Below are 18,081 nucleotides of genomic sequence, written 5' to 3'. Positions count from 1 at the left end.
GCTGAATCTTTTGCAATTTGTTCAATTAATATTGGTGAAGTCAAAGTAGAAAGATGGAGTTGGGAAGCTTTAACCTTTAGCCACACAAACACACGGTGATTCCTTGTTTAAAATTCCCGGAGGTGAAACTTTACTATGGATAAGAGCGGTCAAGCAAACATGGATCCCGACCAAATGTCAACCAGCAGGTTTCGGTGAGAAAATTGTGGTTAAAAAGTCACCTCTTACCGGAGATCAGCTGAACTTGCGCCGTCCATACAGCTGCCGTCGACTTCCCTCAGAGACTGGCCTCAAGACACCCGTGGACACACCCCTCCAACTATCAGGTAATATTAAACTCACTAATACGTCACTTCCTGTTCATGAGAAAGAACGCAAAAGAAAAAGGCTCCGCTTTTGCTACCGGACTTTTTATTTATTCTGAAGATTTTGACAACTGATTTGCGATCACAGCCACAGGAGAGTCACCTGGCATCCTTGACCTCATTTTGGTCAGTTGTGAGGCACTGATACGCTGAAATAAGGCAAGTTGGAAGAGCCGTTTGCCTCAAGCCATCGACGCCTTAACGCAGCTCAAAGCGGTTGCCTAACAACCAAAAGCTACGGCGAGTTCACAGCTGTTTTAAAGTGCTTCCAACGTCGCAGAGTGTTATAAGTTGACAGACTAACACCTGAAATCGATCTGTGAACAACGCAATGCACGCATTGTTGGAACAAACAAGTTAAACGTGCTGCAAGTTGCTAAAGTAACTGCCGTTTAAGACACAAGAGTCACTGATGTCATCGATCTGCCACGATGCCAAAAGTTAAAGAGAAGACTGAAACCCAAAACCTTCGGTGTCAGCCGACACAGGACACAACTGGGACCAAGATTTGAGACTGGACACAGGACATGATGGGAATCAAGAAGGAGTACTACTAAAAATACTCCATTAATTAAAAGAAGATTGGAAAGAAATGAAAGAAGAAATTAAAGAAATAAAAAAAGATCTGAAAAAAGCAATGGAAGAACACAAACAAGATGTGAAAAGTCTGCAAACTCAAATCATCACCAGAAAAAATGAAGTCTCTGATATGTGCCAACAATTGAAGACCTTTCAAGATATGTGCCAACAAATGAAGACCCTTCAAGAAGACAACTCCATGCTGTGGAATATCATAGATGAAATGGAGCAGGATAAACGAATGAATGATATCATGGTGACAGGGCACCGAATTAAACCAAGATCATATGCGAAGGCTGTGAATAATGAAGGTGAACCAGAAGAAATGGACCTTGTCTCGGCAGAACAGCAAGTGGTCAACTTTCTGCAATCAAAGGAAATTGAAATCGACATTATTACCATCGAAACATGCATCCCACTGAACAGAAGAGACAACAACGCCACTCCAGTCGTGCTCGTGAAACTCGTAAACAGAACATCTACAATGGCATTGCTGAGACAGGGAAAGAAGCTGAAGGTAACAAATGTGTACATGAATGAGCATCTCACTAAACATAATGCTGGAATCGCCAAGAAAGCACGCGACTTGAGAAAGCAGGGAAAAATCCATGGAACTTGGAGCGCCAACTGTAAAATCTACATCAAGCTGAATGGAGGTCCAGAAGCAAGAATAATTGTTGTCAATGACATCAAAGACCTGGACAAATTTGAAGTTTACACAGCTTCCACAACAACGATGATAATGGACTCTGACATAAAACAAGCACCTAAATTCAACATCAACACTACTACGCTGCAAGGGACGACTGAAAAAGAAGACCTAGATTCAGGACTGCATCCATCTACACTTATAGACATTATTGAAACGACATCAAAGATTGTTGAGCAAGGAAATATGGAAGTACAAAACTTCTGCAACAAAGAGCACAAAAACAAGGATTTGGAAAACGATATAGATCCAGATACAATTTTTTTTCCCCCACATTAGTAATAATTGTTTTTATTACAAAGATGAGCAATACAATAGCATCATTAAAAGTGATAAATTGTCAATTATTCATTTTAATAGCAGAAGCTTGTATGCAAACTACAACAACATTAAGAACTTTTTGAAATACATCAAAAAACCCTTCAAAGTGATCGCCGTCACAGAAACATGGATTGATGATAAAAAAAGGAATAGATTTTGATCTGGAAGGATATGAACTAAACTACATCAACAGAAGCAACAAAAATGGAGGAGGAGTAGTTGTGTATGTGATGAAGAACCCGAACTACAAAGTGGTAAAAAACATGTCATTAGCTATAGATAATATCTTAGAATGTATTACCATTGAAATATGTCAGGAAAATAGCAAAAACATAGTAATCAGTTGTATATACCGATCACCTAAGTCAAGTATAGAAACATTTGAAGAATGGATCAAGGCAACTTACATGGACAATGGTCAAAAAATTATTTTCTTATGTGGTGACTTTAATATTGACTTATTGAACCCTAACAAGCAAAGGTCTATTGATGACTTCATTGATACAATGTACAGCATCAGTTTATATCCTAAAATCACAAAGCCAAGCAGCATCACAGGACACTGTGCCACACTTATTGGTCATATTTTTACCAATGATTTTGATAATAACACTACAAGTGGTCTACTTATAACCGACTTTAGGGATCATCTGCCAGTTTTTACAATATATGATGGAAACTGCAAAAAGAACATGGAAGACAAAAGGACATTTCAAAGACTGTGCACAGAGAAGAGGATGATTGCTTTCAAAATGGAGCAACAAAAGCAGGATTGGGACAATGTGTATAATGAAAAAGAGGTTGATGAAGCATACGAACATTTCTTAAACAAGTTCATAATACTTTATGACAAACATTGTCCATGGAGATGACTCAGTAGTAAACAGAGAAAGAATAATCAACCATGGATGACAAAAGGATTAAACAATGCTTGTAAGAAGAAGAATACGCTATATAGAAAATTTATAGTACAAAGAACTACAGAGGCAGAAGTTAAGTACAAAAAGTATAAAAACAAGTTAACAAACATACTACGATCATGTAGAAAAGAATATTACATGAGAGCAACATGGGGCATTCTCAATAGCATTATTAAAAATGGCACTAAGAGGGATTACCCCCAATACTTCTCAGATCAGGAGTGTCAAACTCAAATACAGAGTGGGCCAAAATTTAAAACTGAACAAATCCGCGGGCCAAGGTTGAACACATTGCCTTTTAATAGGGACCCAAACAAGTTTTGCAATGAATATTAAACAAGCAAGGCTTAAATATGGCAGCATGGTGGAACAGGGGTTAGTGCATCTGCCTCACAATACGAAGGTCCTGAGTAATCCTGGGTTCTTTCTGTGTGGAGTTTGCATGTTCTCCCTGTGACTGCGTGGGTTCCCTCCGGGTACTCAGGCTTCCTCCCATGGAACAGGCAGAGCTTATATAACGTAATAGTGCAAAATCAACTTTTAAAAAACAAAGGAAAAAACATCAGTGGTATATTAAATAGAATTTAACTTAAAAAATGAATGCCTCTTTTCTATTTGCAGCCTTCTGAGGTAAATACCAACATTAACTTTTTCCACAGGCTAATAAATTTGAAAATAAAATTAAAATGAGGTGGGCGGGGATTTGGTGGTATATTGTAGAGTTGGTGCTGCAAAGGGTTCTTGGTATTTGTTCTGTTGTGTTTATGTTGTGTTACGGTGCGGGTGTTCTCCCGAAATATGTTTTGTCATTCTTGTTTGGTGTGGGTTCACAGTGTGGCGCATATTTGTAACAGTGTTAAAGTTGTTTATACGGCCACCCTCAGTGTGACCTGTATGGCTGTTGGCCAAGTATGTGTGTGTGAAAGCCACATATATTATGTGACTTGGCCAGCACGCTGTTTATATGGAGGAAAAGAGGACATGACGGCATGTTGTAGAGGACGCTAAAGGCATCGCCTTTAAAGCACGCTACCAATATTGTTGTCCGGGAGCAAATCAGGAAAATGGTTGCCCAGAGAGATTTTCGAGAAGGGCACTAAACTTCGGGAGTCTCCCGGGAAAATCGGGAGGGTTGGCAAGTATGAGTATTAGCGGTGAATGTGGTGTTACCGGCGGGCCAGCTCTAATGTTAATTTGATATTGCCTCAAGGGCCAAATGAAATTAAACGGCGGGCCAATGTTTGGCCCGCGGGCCAGAGTTTCACACCCATATCTTAGATGGAAATAAACATAATGACAACATAAAGGAAGTAGTTGAAAGCTTTAATAACTATTTTGTAAATATTGGACCAAAATTGGAAGAAAGGATTCCAGACCCAGTTTCAATTGAGGACTATAATGATACCATTGAGCAAAATCCCAACTCCAAGTTCCTCAGAAATGTGACACAGGAGGAAATAGTTAAAATCGTGAAAAAATGTAAATCAAAGTCTTCAACTGATTGTAACGGAATTGATATGGATACGATAAAAAAGGTTATTGATGAGATCTCAGGACCATTAATGTATATTAGTAACCTATCATTTCAAACAGGTACATCTCCAAACAAAATGAAAATAGCTAAAGTTGCACCAATTTATAAGACTGGAGATAAACATCTATTTACAAATTATGGACCTGTTTCTTTACTTTCACAAATTTCTAAAATCATTGAAAAACTGTTCAATAAAAGATTAGAGTTTCATAAATAAAAATAGAATACTCGAAGAGAACCAATATGGATACAGAGCTAATGTTTCAACTTCAAAGGCTTTAATTGAAATCACAGAAGAAATGACCAATGCAATAGATAGTAAAAAATGTGCAGCAGCAGTGTTTATGGATCTAACTAAAGCATTTGACACAATTAATCACAATATTTTAATCAAAAAACTGGAATGATATGGCATCAGAGGGTTAGTCTTAAATTGGATAAGAAGTTATCAAACGAACAGGAAACAATACGTGAAACTAGGCGAACACACTTCTACAACACTAAATATATCCTGTGGTGTACCTCAGGGATCAATACTGGAACCTAAATTATTCAATCTCTATATAAATGACGTTTGTAAAGTTACAAGAGATTTAAAGTTAGTATTATTTGCGGATGAAACAACAGCGTTTTGTTGAGGAGAGAACACACAGAAGATAATACAAATAATAACAGAAGAAATGAACAAATTAAAAAAATGGTTTGACAAAAACAGACTATCATTGAATCTCAGTAAAACTAAAATAATGCCATTTGGTAACAGTAGAAAAGAAGTGTCAAACACAAATACAAATAGACGGAATAGAAATTGAAAGAGTAAATGAAACCAAATTTCTAGGTATAATGATTGATGATAAATTGAACTGGAAATCTCATGTAAAAAATATACAACATAAAAGTAACAAGAAATATGTCAATAATGTATAAAGCCAAAATATGTTCTGGACCGAAAATCAGTTTATATTCCCTACTGCTCACTAGTGTTACCATGTCTGAGTTATTGTGTAGAAATATGGGGACATAATTACAAAAGTACACTTCATTCACTAACAGTGTTACAAAAAAGATCAGTTAGAATAATACATCATGTTGGATATAGACAACATACAAACCCTTTATTTATTGAATCAAAGATACTGAAATTCCACCACATAGTGAAATTGCAAACAGAAAAAATTATACACAAAGCAAACTATAACCTGCTTCCCAAGAATATACAACGATTCTTCTCAACAAAAGAGAAATATAATCTTAGAGCAAAATGTAATTTAAAACATTTGTATGCACGTACAACACTTAAGACCTTCAGTATATCAGGATGTGGAATTAAATGATGGAATGGATTAAGCAAAGCAATCAAACAATGTACTAATATCATCCACTTCAAGAAACTCTTCAAACTGGAAGTGTTTACAAAGTAGAAAAAGAACCATGATAATAAACATTCTGATTTTATTCACCCATTCATTCTCAAAATAATCGTACTTATCTCATCGTATGGAATAAAACTTACTTCACCAATTATTTATTTATTTATTTTTATTGTGATTACTTATTACTTATGGAGTATACATTGTGAATACATTGAGAACAGGAAGTGAACAAAAGTTTTAGCAACTGTTATGTAAAGAAAAGGGGTAAGCTCTGCTTCTTCCTACTCCTTTTCCAACATGTTGAAAATAGAAACTGGAAATTGTGATGTATCATGTTGTATGTGTGATGTATCATGTTGTATGTGTGATGTATCATGTTGCATGTGTGATGTATCATGTTGTATGTGTGATGTATCATGTTGTATGTGTGATGTATCATGTTGTATGCATGTATGTGTGATGTATCATGTTGTATGTGTGATGTATCATGTTGTATGTGTGATATATCATGTTGTATGTGTGATGTATCATGTTGTATGTGTGATGTATCATGTTGCATGTGTGATGTATCATGTTGTATGTGTGATGTATCATGTTGTATGTGTGATGTATCATGTTGTATGCATGTATGTGTGATGTATCATGTTGTATGTGTGATGTATCATGTTGTATGTGTGATATATCATGTTGTATACATGCATGTGTGATGTATCATGTTGCATGTGTGATATATCATGTTGTATACATGCATGTGTGATGTATCATGTTGTATGTGTGATGTATCATGTTGTATACATGCATGTGTGATGTATCATGTTGTATGCATGCATGTGTGATGTATCATGTTGTATACATGCATGTGTGATGTATCATGTTGTATGCATGCATGTGTGATGTATCATGTTGTATGCATGCATGTGTGATGTATCATGTTGTATGCATGCATGTGTGATGTATGTAAGGGACGACGTGGCGCAGTGGGAGAGTGGCCGTGCGCAACCCGAGGGTCCCTGGTTCAAATCCCACCTAGTACCAACTTGGTCACGTCCGTTGTGTCCTGAGCAAGACACTTCACCCTTGCTCCTGATGGGTTCTGGTTGGCGCCTTGCATGGCAGCTCCCTCCATCAGTGTGTGAATGTATGTGTGAATGGGTAAATGTGGAAGTAGTGTCAAAGCGCTTTGAGTACCTTGAAGGTAGAAATACGCTATACAAGTACAACCCATTTATCATTTATCATTTATCATGTTGTATGTGTGATGTATCATGTTGTATACATGCATGTGTGATGTATCATGTTGTATGTGTGATGTATCATGTTGTATGCTTGCATGTTCCAAATAAACTCAAACTCAACTCACTAAAACACAAGCAACACAATAGAAAGATAAGGGATTTCCCAGAATTATCCTAGTAAATGTGTCTAAAAACATCTGAATCAGTCCCAATGCAATAACCTTTTTTTTTTAACTTGATTTTTTATTTTTTTTTCTAGTCCGTCGCTATCAATATCCTCAAACACGAATCTTTCATCCTCGCTCATATTAATGGGGAAATTGTCATTTTCTCAGTCCGAATAGCTCTTGCTGCTGGAGGCTCCCAGTAAAAAGAGTGTGAGGTTGTGAGGAGCCCCCACACTTGTGACGTCATTGTCTGCGACATCCGGTAAAGGCAAGGCTTTTTTGTCAGCACCAAAAGTTGCGAACTTTATCGTGGATGTTCTCTACTAAATTATTTCAGCAAAAATATGTCAATATCGCAAAATGATCAAGTATGACACAGAATGGAACTGCTATCCCCGTTTGAATAAGAAAATCTAATTTCAGTAGGCCTTTAACCCCACTTTGACTACGGAGTTCATGTTTGGTACCGTGAGGCCTTAAAAGCCCTGAAAAACAAACTCCAGACAGCCCAACACCAAATGATTGGGCTTCTGCTTAACCGTCCATCTCGGGCTCACCTTTCAGCCAACCATTTCCTTAACATGGGGAGGCTCTTGGTGGCCGACAGAGTACATCTTCTTGCAGTTGGTCTGGTGTACAAGATACACCATACCACTAAAATACCCATGTACCTGTCTAGATACTTCAAAATATATTCACCATTATAACACCAAAGGTAGTTGTACAAATCACATTCAACCTAGATCTCACTCCAAAAATGTTCTAATGTGTTTGCCTGCCATACCACCAACATGTGGAAGTCCCTATCAAAAAGAAACATATTACTGCTTGCGGCTACTCGTAACTGGGAATAAACATAGCCTTTTATCTATTTGAAATTATATTTGCATGTATTTTCTTGCAGTATATTTGTATTTTAAATGCTACTTTCTACATAGTACTATGTGAGTTCAAATATATATTTCAACTGAAAGCATCTCAGGCTTTCTTGTAGCAGTGAATGTGTACCGTGATGAAAGTGTACCCTTTCCTATGCAAACTTCTCATAACTCCTTCAATCAATCAATCACACATTGTTACAAACTGAGAGGAACATCAACCTCAAACTGTCCCCTTTTCATGAAGAATCTAAGTCAGGGGTCTCAAACTCAATTTACCTGGGGGCCACTGGATGCAGAAACCGGGTGAGGCTGGGCTGCAAGAAAATATTTCTTAAAAAATCCAACATGCACTTTTTAATGAATTCACCTTCTTTGAATGGCTTTCCCGCCCTCGTAACATACTTGCCAACTGTGGCGATCTCTCCGGGAAACACCCGAATATCAGTGCCCCTCCCGACAATCCCCCGGGGCAGGCATTCTCCCGGTTTTAACCCGGACAACAATTTTAAGGGAGTGTCGCGATGTCACAGTCTTTAGCGTCCTCTACAACCTGCCGTCTCGTCCGCTTTTCCACCATGGTGCACATTAGTAACAGTGTTAAAGTTGTTTATACGGCCACCCTCAGTGTGACCTGTATGGCTGTTGATCAACTATGTCTTGCAGTTGTTTACTGCATCTACAGAAGCCAAATACGGCATGTGGCTGGGCTGGCACGCTGTTTGTACAGGTTGTAGAGGATGCTAAAAGCAGTTCCTCCATGGTGCCCCCTTAATATTGTTATTTTGGATGAAATTTGGGAGAATGATTACCCCAGGAGGGGCACTGAAAAATTGGGAGTCTCCCGGAAGAATCAAGAGTATGCAAGTACACCGCTGTTGGGCGCCGTTCATATAAAACACGCGGGCCGCACCAACATTAATTTTTCATATTAATCAATCGATCAATCAATCAATGTTTATTTATATAGCCCCAAATCACAAATGTCTCAAAGGACTGCACAAATCATTACGACTACAACATCCTCGGAAGAACCCACAAAAGGGCAAGGAAAACTCACACCCAGTGGGCAGGGAGAATTCACATCCAGTGGGACGCCAGTGACAATGCTGACTATGAGAAACCTTGGAGAGGACCTCAGATGTGGGCACCCCCCCCCCTCTCTAGGGGACCGAAAGCAATGGATGTCGAGCGGGTCTAACATGATACTGTGAAAGTTCAATCCATAGTGGCTCCAACACAGCCGCAAGAGTTCAGTTCAAGCGGATCCAAGACAGCAGCGAGAGTCCCGTCCACAGGAAACCATCTCAAGCGGATCAGCAGCGTAGAGATGTCCCCAACCGATACAGGCGAGCGGTCCATCCTGGGTCCCGACGAGCGGTCCATCCTGGGTCTCGACTCTGGACAGCCAGCACTTCATCCATGGTTATCAGACCGGACCCCCTCCACAAGGGAGGGGGGGACATAGGAGAAAGAAAAGAAGCGGCAGATCAACTGGTCTAAAAAGGAGGTCTATTTAAAGGCTAGAGTATACAGATGAGTTTTAAGGTGAGACCTAAATGCTTCTACTGAGGTAGCATCTCGAACTGTTACCGGGAGGGCATTCCAGAGTACTGGAGCCCGAACGGGTGCGGGCCGCAAAATAACGTCTCGCGGGCCGCAATTGGCCCGCGTGTTTGAGATCCCTGATCTAAATCAAAGCATTGCATCATCCCCACAAGACAAAGCATCTTCCTACTGAATAAGTGTTAATAATGAAATGTAAAGTTAGTAAAGATGTGAGAGTAAGAAGTCAACAAACCTGTTCTGTGTAACACAACTTGATGTTTCTTGAAAACAGCGTCCAGTAGTTGATGTTGTCGCTCCTTCTCCTCTTTTGTAAGACAAAGTTCCTCCTCATACTTTGCTATAGTTCTTTCGCACATTTTCACACAATCACAACACTTTACTCTCACACTTGATCTCTACTTAGCGATGTGTTGATAACTTCTGTGTCTTCTGTTAGCAGCTAACAAGCTAAGCTAACTAGCGAGCTAAGCTAACTAACAAGCAAAGATAGCACGAGAAGCGGCACAGTGCTTCTAGAGCATCGAGACCACTTTATCCTTACATAAAGAATCAAAGATGTATTTTATACGACGTAAATATTTCAAACTGGATAACAAATAATAAGACTGTCTTTCTCCGTCCATGTGCTGCACACTTGACGTTACAAGGCAGTACTGCTCTGTTCTGCTGCCTTCCGTTTAAACCGGAAGCTGGGAATGACGTCACAGCCGAGTTAACGAAGAGGTAGCTCTATATAAGATATTGCCTGCTGTCACTGTTACCATGCTTTTATAACCTGTAATATTTATTTGAATAACAATGTGATATAAACGAGTGTCTTGTTTTTCAAAAATAAATTCAAAGTATATCAAACACAGCTTTAATGTTGGGGTTCAGTGGCGCCCCCCTGCGACATTCATTGCAATGACAAGAGTGAAAGTGCTAGAAATTGTAGCGATATTACTGCCTGATTCCACGTATTTTTATTGTGGTTCCCTTTTACTCCTAGATAATTTATTTTCATACAAAACATTAATAAAACATTCAAATATCACAGAACGTGATGTCACACGAACCAGAGGTGTGGACTCGAGTCACATGAATTGGACTCGAGTCGGACTCGAGTCATAAATTTGATGACTTTAGACTCGACTTGACCACATTTAAAAAGACTTGCAATTCGACTTAGACTTTAACATCAATGACTTGTGACTTGACTTGGACTTGAGCCTTTTGACTTGACATGACTTGCTACTTTCCCCGAAACCCAAAGATTAAAAAGTTATTCAGGAGCGCTCCGTATCTTTCATTTAGTATTTGTGTGTGTCTGCGTGTTGTTCCCGTCAGCTTGTATGCTCTCAGTACAACAGCCAATCACATTGCAGGTCAGCTTGTATGCTCTCAGTACAACAGCCAATCACATTGCAGGTCAGCTTGTATGCTCTCAGTACAACAGCCAATCACATTGCAGGTCAGCTTGTATGCTCTCAGTACAACAGCCAATCACATTGCAGGTCAGCTTGTATGCTCTCAGTACAAAAGCCAATCACATTAGTACTGTTGTTTTGCTCCCACAGCACTCATCCAATCACATTAGTACTGTTGTTTTGCTCCCACAACACTCATCCAATCACATTGCAGGTCAGCTTGTATGCTCTCAGTACAACAGCCAATCAAATTAGTACTGTTGTTTTGCTCCCACAGCACTCATCCAATCAAATTGCAGGAAAACCAAGGAAGAATAATTCTTAAACAACGCGCCATTGAGAAAAAAAATATGCCAACGTTGGTTTCGTCCGGGTATAAAAAACTACGACTTGGTCAACAAAAAACGAATTGCCGTATGCAAAACATGCAGTTCGAATATGTAGACGCAACAACTTCCAATTTCGTTCGACATTTGAAGATGCACAAAGAAGGGTAAGTTTTGATTGTAAGCTAAAGTTTATTGGCTGAGTAATGTGACTTTTATTTGCTGTGTAGTTAAATGAGTGAGGCTGTAAACTCACTGCTAACGTTATAACCATAGTCATCTTATAAGTAGACGCGGTATAGAGCACTTCTGCTACTGGCGCTGAGGAGACGAGACGCGCGGCCGCCATCTTGGAGTGGTGATCCGCTTCACTCAGTGCAATTAATTTGTCAGGAGCAATGAACAGTCGGCCTCCATCTTGGAGTGGTGATCCGCTCCACTCAGTGCAATTAATTTGGCAGGAGCAATGAACAGTCGGCGCATTTAATTAATCTTACCTCACTAAAAACCACTGATTTTCGTCATACGTGTAACTATGATAAAATGACACATGTTTTGGTGTGTTTTATTATTCATAGTTTGCTTAACAGTAACAGAATATTTGTATATGCTATAAGTGACCAGACGTCCAAGATCAATACTGGGAATATAATCCCAGAGAAGGGGAAAAAAACATATGCATGTACATATGTATATACATGCATATGTTCTACATAAAAAAATGTATGAATACATTAGATATCTATGTATCTTACGGACCTATAGACTATCTCTGTTGCTGCAGCAGCAGGGAGTTTATTCTGTCTCGGCATTTTGTATTGATATTCTATTATATTCTTCCCTTAAATGATCATGTTTTCAGTGATTGTTTTATATGTATTTTTTATGTATGTCACTTTGGATAAATGCGTCTGCCAAATACTTCAACATAAACATATATTAACACGCCGAGTCATACCAAAGACTATAAAAATGGGACTCATTACCTCCCTGCTTGGCACTCAGCATCAAGGGTTGGAATTGGGGGTTAAATCGCCCAAAATGTTTCCCGGGCGCCCACTGCACCCCTAACCTCCCAGGGGGTGAACAAGGGGATGGGTCAAATGCGGAAGACAGATTTCACCATACCTAGTGTGTGTGTGACAATCATTGCTACTTTAACTTTAACCTGTAAGTTTTTAGATCAGCTAAAACCACCAATCTGTTTGACTGGATTCAGAATAAAACTAAATTCTGTTGTACCCAACAATGTTAGTATTTGAATATTGTTACTTGAAAACTTATTCCTGGTTACATACATACTGTTAAGAAAGTATTGTCTTATATTTTGCCTAAAATGAGAATGCATCATAATCATTGGCAACTGGTGAATTTTGTTTTAGGTGGGGCTGAAAGTTTGTAAAGCAAATACCTGTAGGGGCGTCATCCTCCCCCAGAAGATTTCTTTGTGATTTTCACATACAAATATTGAAGATCTTTGCTCCTTCACAACTCTGTTGTAATATTCTTTTCACAAAATACAACCATCCATCCATTTTCTACTCCTTATTCCCTTTGGGTTGCGGGGGGCACTGGTGCCTATCTCAGCTACAATCAGGCGGAAGGCAATAGTACGTTAATGTTAAATCTTACTTGTGAAAAGTAATCCCCCAATTCCTATTTTCAACAGTCCGCTAATATTAACAGGAAAACGCTGAACACCGCCCGGCATCTTTGTTTTCTACCTGTCAACTGTCAGTTTAAGCTGCTCGCCAGCTCCTCATCACCACTTCAAGATGGCGGCCAAATTGCTCGCGTCACAGCAGCCAATGCGGCGTCTACTTATAAGATGTCTCTGGTTATAACGTCATTGCAAACACGACAATCTGTTGCATCCACTGCAGTTTGCTACCATATTCATACTTTTTGTAAAGTGATTTTTTTCAAGCAGGGTTGCATGAGGTACCTACACATAGTGTTACGTTTGTCAGTGTATCACAAACGGTAACGTAAGGTTATACGGTGGTCAGCAGCACCGCATATTTTAGCCACCTACAAAAAGACAAACATAGTCAAATAAAGGTCAGTTAAAATGTAAACTATATTAAGAATATGTGTACAGATTGCTTTTGCATAGGGCCCTGAAATCTAAACAGTACATTGTTCATTGTTATTTTCATGTATTTGTTATGTTTTTCATGTGTACGCAGACATAAACACACAAACAGAATGAGATGAGATCAATGACATAAGGTAAGAACAGGATAGAAACTGCTGTGGAACTAACTAGCTACAATGCAATATGACATGGAAATACAATGTTAACACTTTTGTACAAATAAGTACAGTTCAACTTGTTTTTCCAAATGTGTTTATTCTGTAAAGCAATGAGTTAAATGTTTAAAATGACTGGTTAATAGTGTTATTATGAATTGCAAGGTCAGCACTATTTTTTTTCCTGCAATTTCAAATGCACTTGGTTTTAATAAATAAATACAGCATTTTAAAAACATACATAATCTGTGTAAATGTATTAGTCTGTGATTAAAATGACCTGAAAGGACTCGAAACTCAAAATGCAGGACTTGGGACTTGACTTGAGACTTTCCAGTCTTGACTTTGGACTTGACTCGGGACTTGCCTGTCTTGACTCGAGAGTTGAGGGCAAAGACTTGAGACTTACTTGTGACTTGCAAAACAATGACTTGGTCCCACCTCTGGCATGAACTCTGACATAAAACAAATTGTAAGTACAGGAAGTGACGTACTCTTCGCGCATGCGTGGATCGATCGTGTCGTGAATTTATATCAATTTTTAAAAAGTGTGAAACATTTGCTCTCATACACAAAAGTGTCTTTCTTAAAGTGAAATCCAAATTCTAACATTGTGTTAATGATTTGAATTTATTAATTTAATCTTGGAAGATTGTACAAAATAGAAAAAGCCCTTATTATATTTACTGAAATAATTTAAGTGTATCATTTATTTATATACATTTTATTTTAATCTTATTCGAATGGTCTCTCATATTTACTTTTACTTTCTTTAACGGGTTTTGTTTGTAAGAGGATTGGATTTAATGTGATGTTTTTTATATTGCTGAGTAAAATATTGAAAAAGCATTGACTCATATTGTATTGAAAGTACCTTAATGTGTCTAAACATTGTTTATGTGTGTTTAATTGTTCAATAACAAAATAAAATAAATACTCAGAACCAAAACTGGCTAGCAAATAAAGTCTTATATTAACATAAATAATGTTGAAGTCATATTACATGACATTATATAAATATGTATATTAAATATAATTTGAATAGTTGGCAAGTAAACAAAATGCATTTGCCATACCTAATTGTATTATATCAATTAGAACTCAACCCCACACTTTACAACATGTATTCACACTTTGTTGTGTGAAAATATTTTTACACAAACTTACATTCAATTATAGTAATGATTATAATATAATAAGAAATTTAACAATGTGTGTTCTGGATGTAAATTAATTCATGGAAAATAAATTGATTAACAATTAATCTTTTTAGCGAGGTAGCATCTTTTTTTACCTGGAAACTTATCTACTTAAGTGTGCAAATAAAGTCTTACGTATTACTTGTATTACATTTGAATAGAACCTTATTGAGCATATTAACAAGATTATGTTAGAAAATGTGCCGAGTATGGAAAATGTCATTTTGAATTTGCGTACAGGATGTAGAATGACAATGATCTTCACCCACCTTAAAACAAATCAGGAAGATTGGAGCATGTGGAAGGAAGTTATGACTGTTATAATTTTCCACCACAAGGGGGCGATGTTGGTGTCGATATTTATGACTAGTCATGATCAGACCCCGACCTAAAGACCTACTGAAAGCCACTACTAGCCACCACGCAGTCTGATAGTTTATATATCAATGATGAAATATTAACATTGCAACACATGCCAATACGGCCTTTTTAGTTTACTAAATTGCAATTTTACATTTCCCGGGAGTTTCTTGTTGAAAATGTTGCGGAATGATGGCGTATACGCGTTACGTTAAGGACTGTCAGGAAATATTAGCGCTGCGCACACACACAGCTAAAAGTTGTCTGCTTTAATCGCATAATTACAGATAATTTTGGACATCTGTGTTGCTGAATCTTTTGCAATTTGTTCAATTAATAATGGAGACTATAAAGAAGAATGCTGTTGGTGGAAAGCGGTGGATTGCAGCTGTCTTTAGCACCGAGACACAGCCGGTGTTTCTTTGTTTGTTGTGAAAGCAGAGCGGTCAAGCGAACATGTTTTCTCTACGTCAACCAGCAAGTTTTTGGATGGGAAAATGGTGATATATATCTTACCGAAGACATCAGTGGATTATTTGTCGTTCTGCAGCAGCTGTGAGTTTGGCTCCTCGGCTTCTCTCTTAGACTCGAGGTATGCCTTTACAATCTTTAAAACCTCACTAAAACACTATTAAAACAATAAGCAGATAAGGGATCTTTCAGAATTATCCTAGTAAATGTGTCTAATTGCATCTGAAACGCTCACACTGCCGTCGCCCGGAGCTGTCACTTTTTTTTTTCCCTTTCTATTCCTTCACTTTCAATATCCTAATTCAAGAATCTTTCATCCTCACTCAAATTAATGGGGAAATTGTTGCTTTCTCGGTCCGAATTGCTCTTACTGCTGGTGGCTCCCATTAAAAACAATGGGAATATGTGTGGAACCCTGCAACTCATGACATCACGCGCACATACTTCCGGTAAAGGCAAGGCTTTTCTATTAGCGACCAAAAGTTGCGAACTTTATCGTCGATGTTCTCTACTAAATCCTTTCAGCAAAAATATGGCAATATCGCAAAATTAAATGATCAAGTATGACACATAGAATGGACCTGCTATCCCCGTTTAAATAAGAACATCTCATTTCAGTAGAGATTTTCAATGAGATTTTCTTATTTAAACGGGGATAGCAGGTCCATTCTATGTGTCATACTTCATCATTTCGCGATCTTGCCATATTTTTGCTGAAAGGATTTAGTAGAGAACATCCACCATAAAGTTCACAACTTTTGGTCGCTAATAAAAAAGCCTTGCCTGTACCGGAAATATGTTGCCGTGACGTCACGAGTTGTAGGACTCCACACATATTCACATTGTTTTTAATGGGAGCCACCAGCAGTAAGAGCAATTTGGACCGAGAAAGCGACAATTTCCCCATTAATTTGAGCAAGGATGAAAGATTTGTGAATTAGGATATTGAAAGTAAAGGACTAGAAGAAAAAATGGCAAAAAAAAAAAAATGTGACGGCTCCGGGCGACGGCAGTGTGAGCGTTTCAGATGTAATTAGACACATTTAGTAGGATAATTCTGGAAAATCCCTTATCTGCTTATTGTTTTAATAGTGTTTTAGTGAGGTTTTAAAGATTGTAAAGGCATACCTCGAGGTCGGATGGCTGCGGTGAACACACTGTGTCTCAGAGAGAAGCCGAGGAGCCAAGCTCACAGCTGCTGCAGAACGACGAATAATCCAATGATTTCTCCGGTAAGATATATATCACAATTTTCCCATCCAAAAACATGCTGGTTGACGTAGACAAAACATGTTCGCTTGACCGCTCTGTGTTAAAAACAAACAAAGAAACACCGGCTGTGTCTCGGTGCTAAAGGCAGCTGCAATCCACCGCTTTCCACCAACAGCATTCTTCTTTATAATCTCCATTATTAAATGAACAAATTGCAAAAGATTCAGCAACACAGGTGTCCAAAATACTTTGTAATTGCACGATGAAAAGAGACGACTTTTAGCCGTGTTTGGTGCTACGCTAACATGTCCCCTCCAACAGGTGATGTCACGCGTATGAGTCATCATTCCGCAACGTTTTTAAAGGGGAACATTATCAGCAGACCTATGTAAGCGTCAATATATACCTTGATGGTGCAGAAAAAATACCATATATTTTTTTAACCGATTTCCGAACTCTAAATGGGTGAATTTTGGCGAATTAAACGCCTTTCTGTTTATCGCTCTGGAGGGGATGACGTCAGAATGTGACGCAGCTATTCGGCCATGCTATGGCTATGAATAGCGTCAATAGCTATTCACTCAATAGCTTCAGTTTCTTCTTCAATACTTTCATACTCCAACCATCCGTTTCAATACATGCGTAATCTGTTGAATCGCTTGAGCCGCTGAAATCCGAGTCAAAATCAGAGCTAATGTCGCTATATCTTGCTGTGCTATTCGCCATTGTTTGTTTATATTGGCAGCACTGTATGACGTCACAGGGAAATGGACAGTGGCATCGCAAATAGCAAAAATCAAGCACTTTGAAGCTTTTTTTAGGGATATTCGGAGACCGGCAAAATTTTGAAAAAAAATTCAAAAAAAACAACATGCCACTGGGAACTAATTTTTATTGTTTTTAACCCTTTTGAAATTGTGATAATGTTCCCCTTTAACAAGAAACTCAAGGGAAATTTAAAGGGTAACATTATCACAATTTCAGAAGGGTTGAAACCAATAAAAATCAGTTCGCAGTGGCTTATTTTATTTTTCGAAGTTTTTTTCAAAATTTTACCAATCATGGAATATCCCAAAAAAGGGTTTAAAAAGCCTGATTTTCGCTATCTGTAAATCCACCATTCATTTTCCTGTGACGTCACATAGTGACGCCAATACAACCAAACATGGTGGATAGAACAGCAAGATATAGCAACATTAGCTCG

General features: G+C 38.3%; 1 protein-coding gene across 3 annotated transcripts in view; it reads right to left on the bottom strand.

Moving 5' to 3' along the window:
* The window catches only part of LOC133546548 (gastrula zinc finger protein XlCGF57.1-like), a 51,987-nt gene that overhangs the window by 15,031 nt on the left and 18,875 nt on the right, over positions 1 to 18,081 (bottom strand). Inside the window, exon 1 of one of the 3 annotated variants that reach the window (XM_061892317.1) lies at positions 9,883 to 10,322. The exons of the other annotated variants lie outside the window; for them this stretch is intronic. Coding sequence (XP_061748301.1) covers positions 9,883 to 10,006 — 124 coding nt within the window. The 5' untranslated portion in view covers positions 10,007 to 10,322. Of the gene's footprint in view, positions 1 to 9,882; positions 10,323 to 18,081 lie in introns of those variants that run through there. 3 annotated transcript variants of the gene reach the window in all.

The sequence above is a fragment of the Nerophis ophidion genome, unplaced genomic scaffold (genome assembly GCF_033978795.1).
Source record: "Nerophis ophidion isolate RoL-2023_Sa unplaced genomic scaffold, RoL_Noph_v1.0 HiC_scaffold_31, whole genome shotgun sequence".
In the NCBI taxonomy this organism is placed as follows: Eukaryota; Metazoa; Chordata; class Actinopteri; order Syngnathiformes; family Syngnathidae; genus Nerophis; species Nerophis ophidion.
This window is presented reverse-complemented; position numbering and strand designations above follow the sequence as displayed.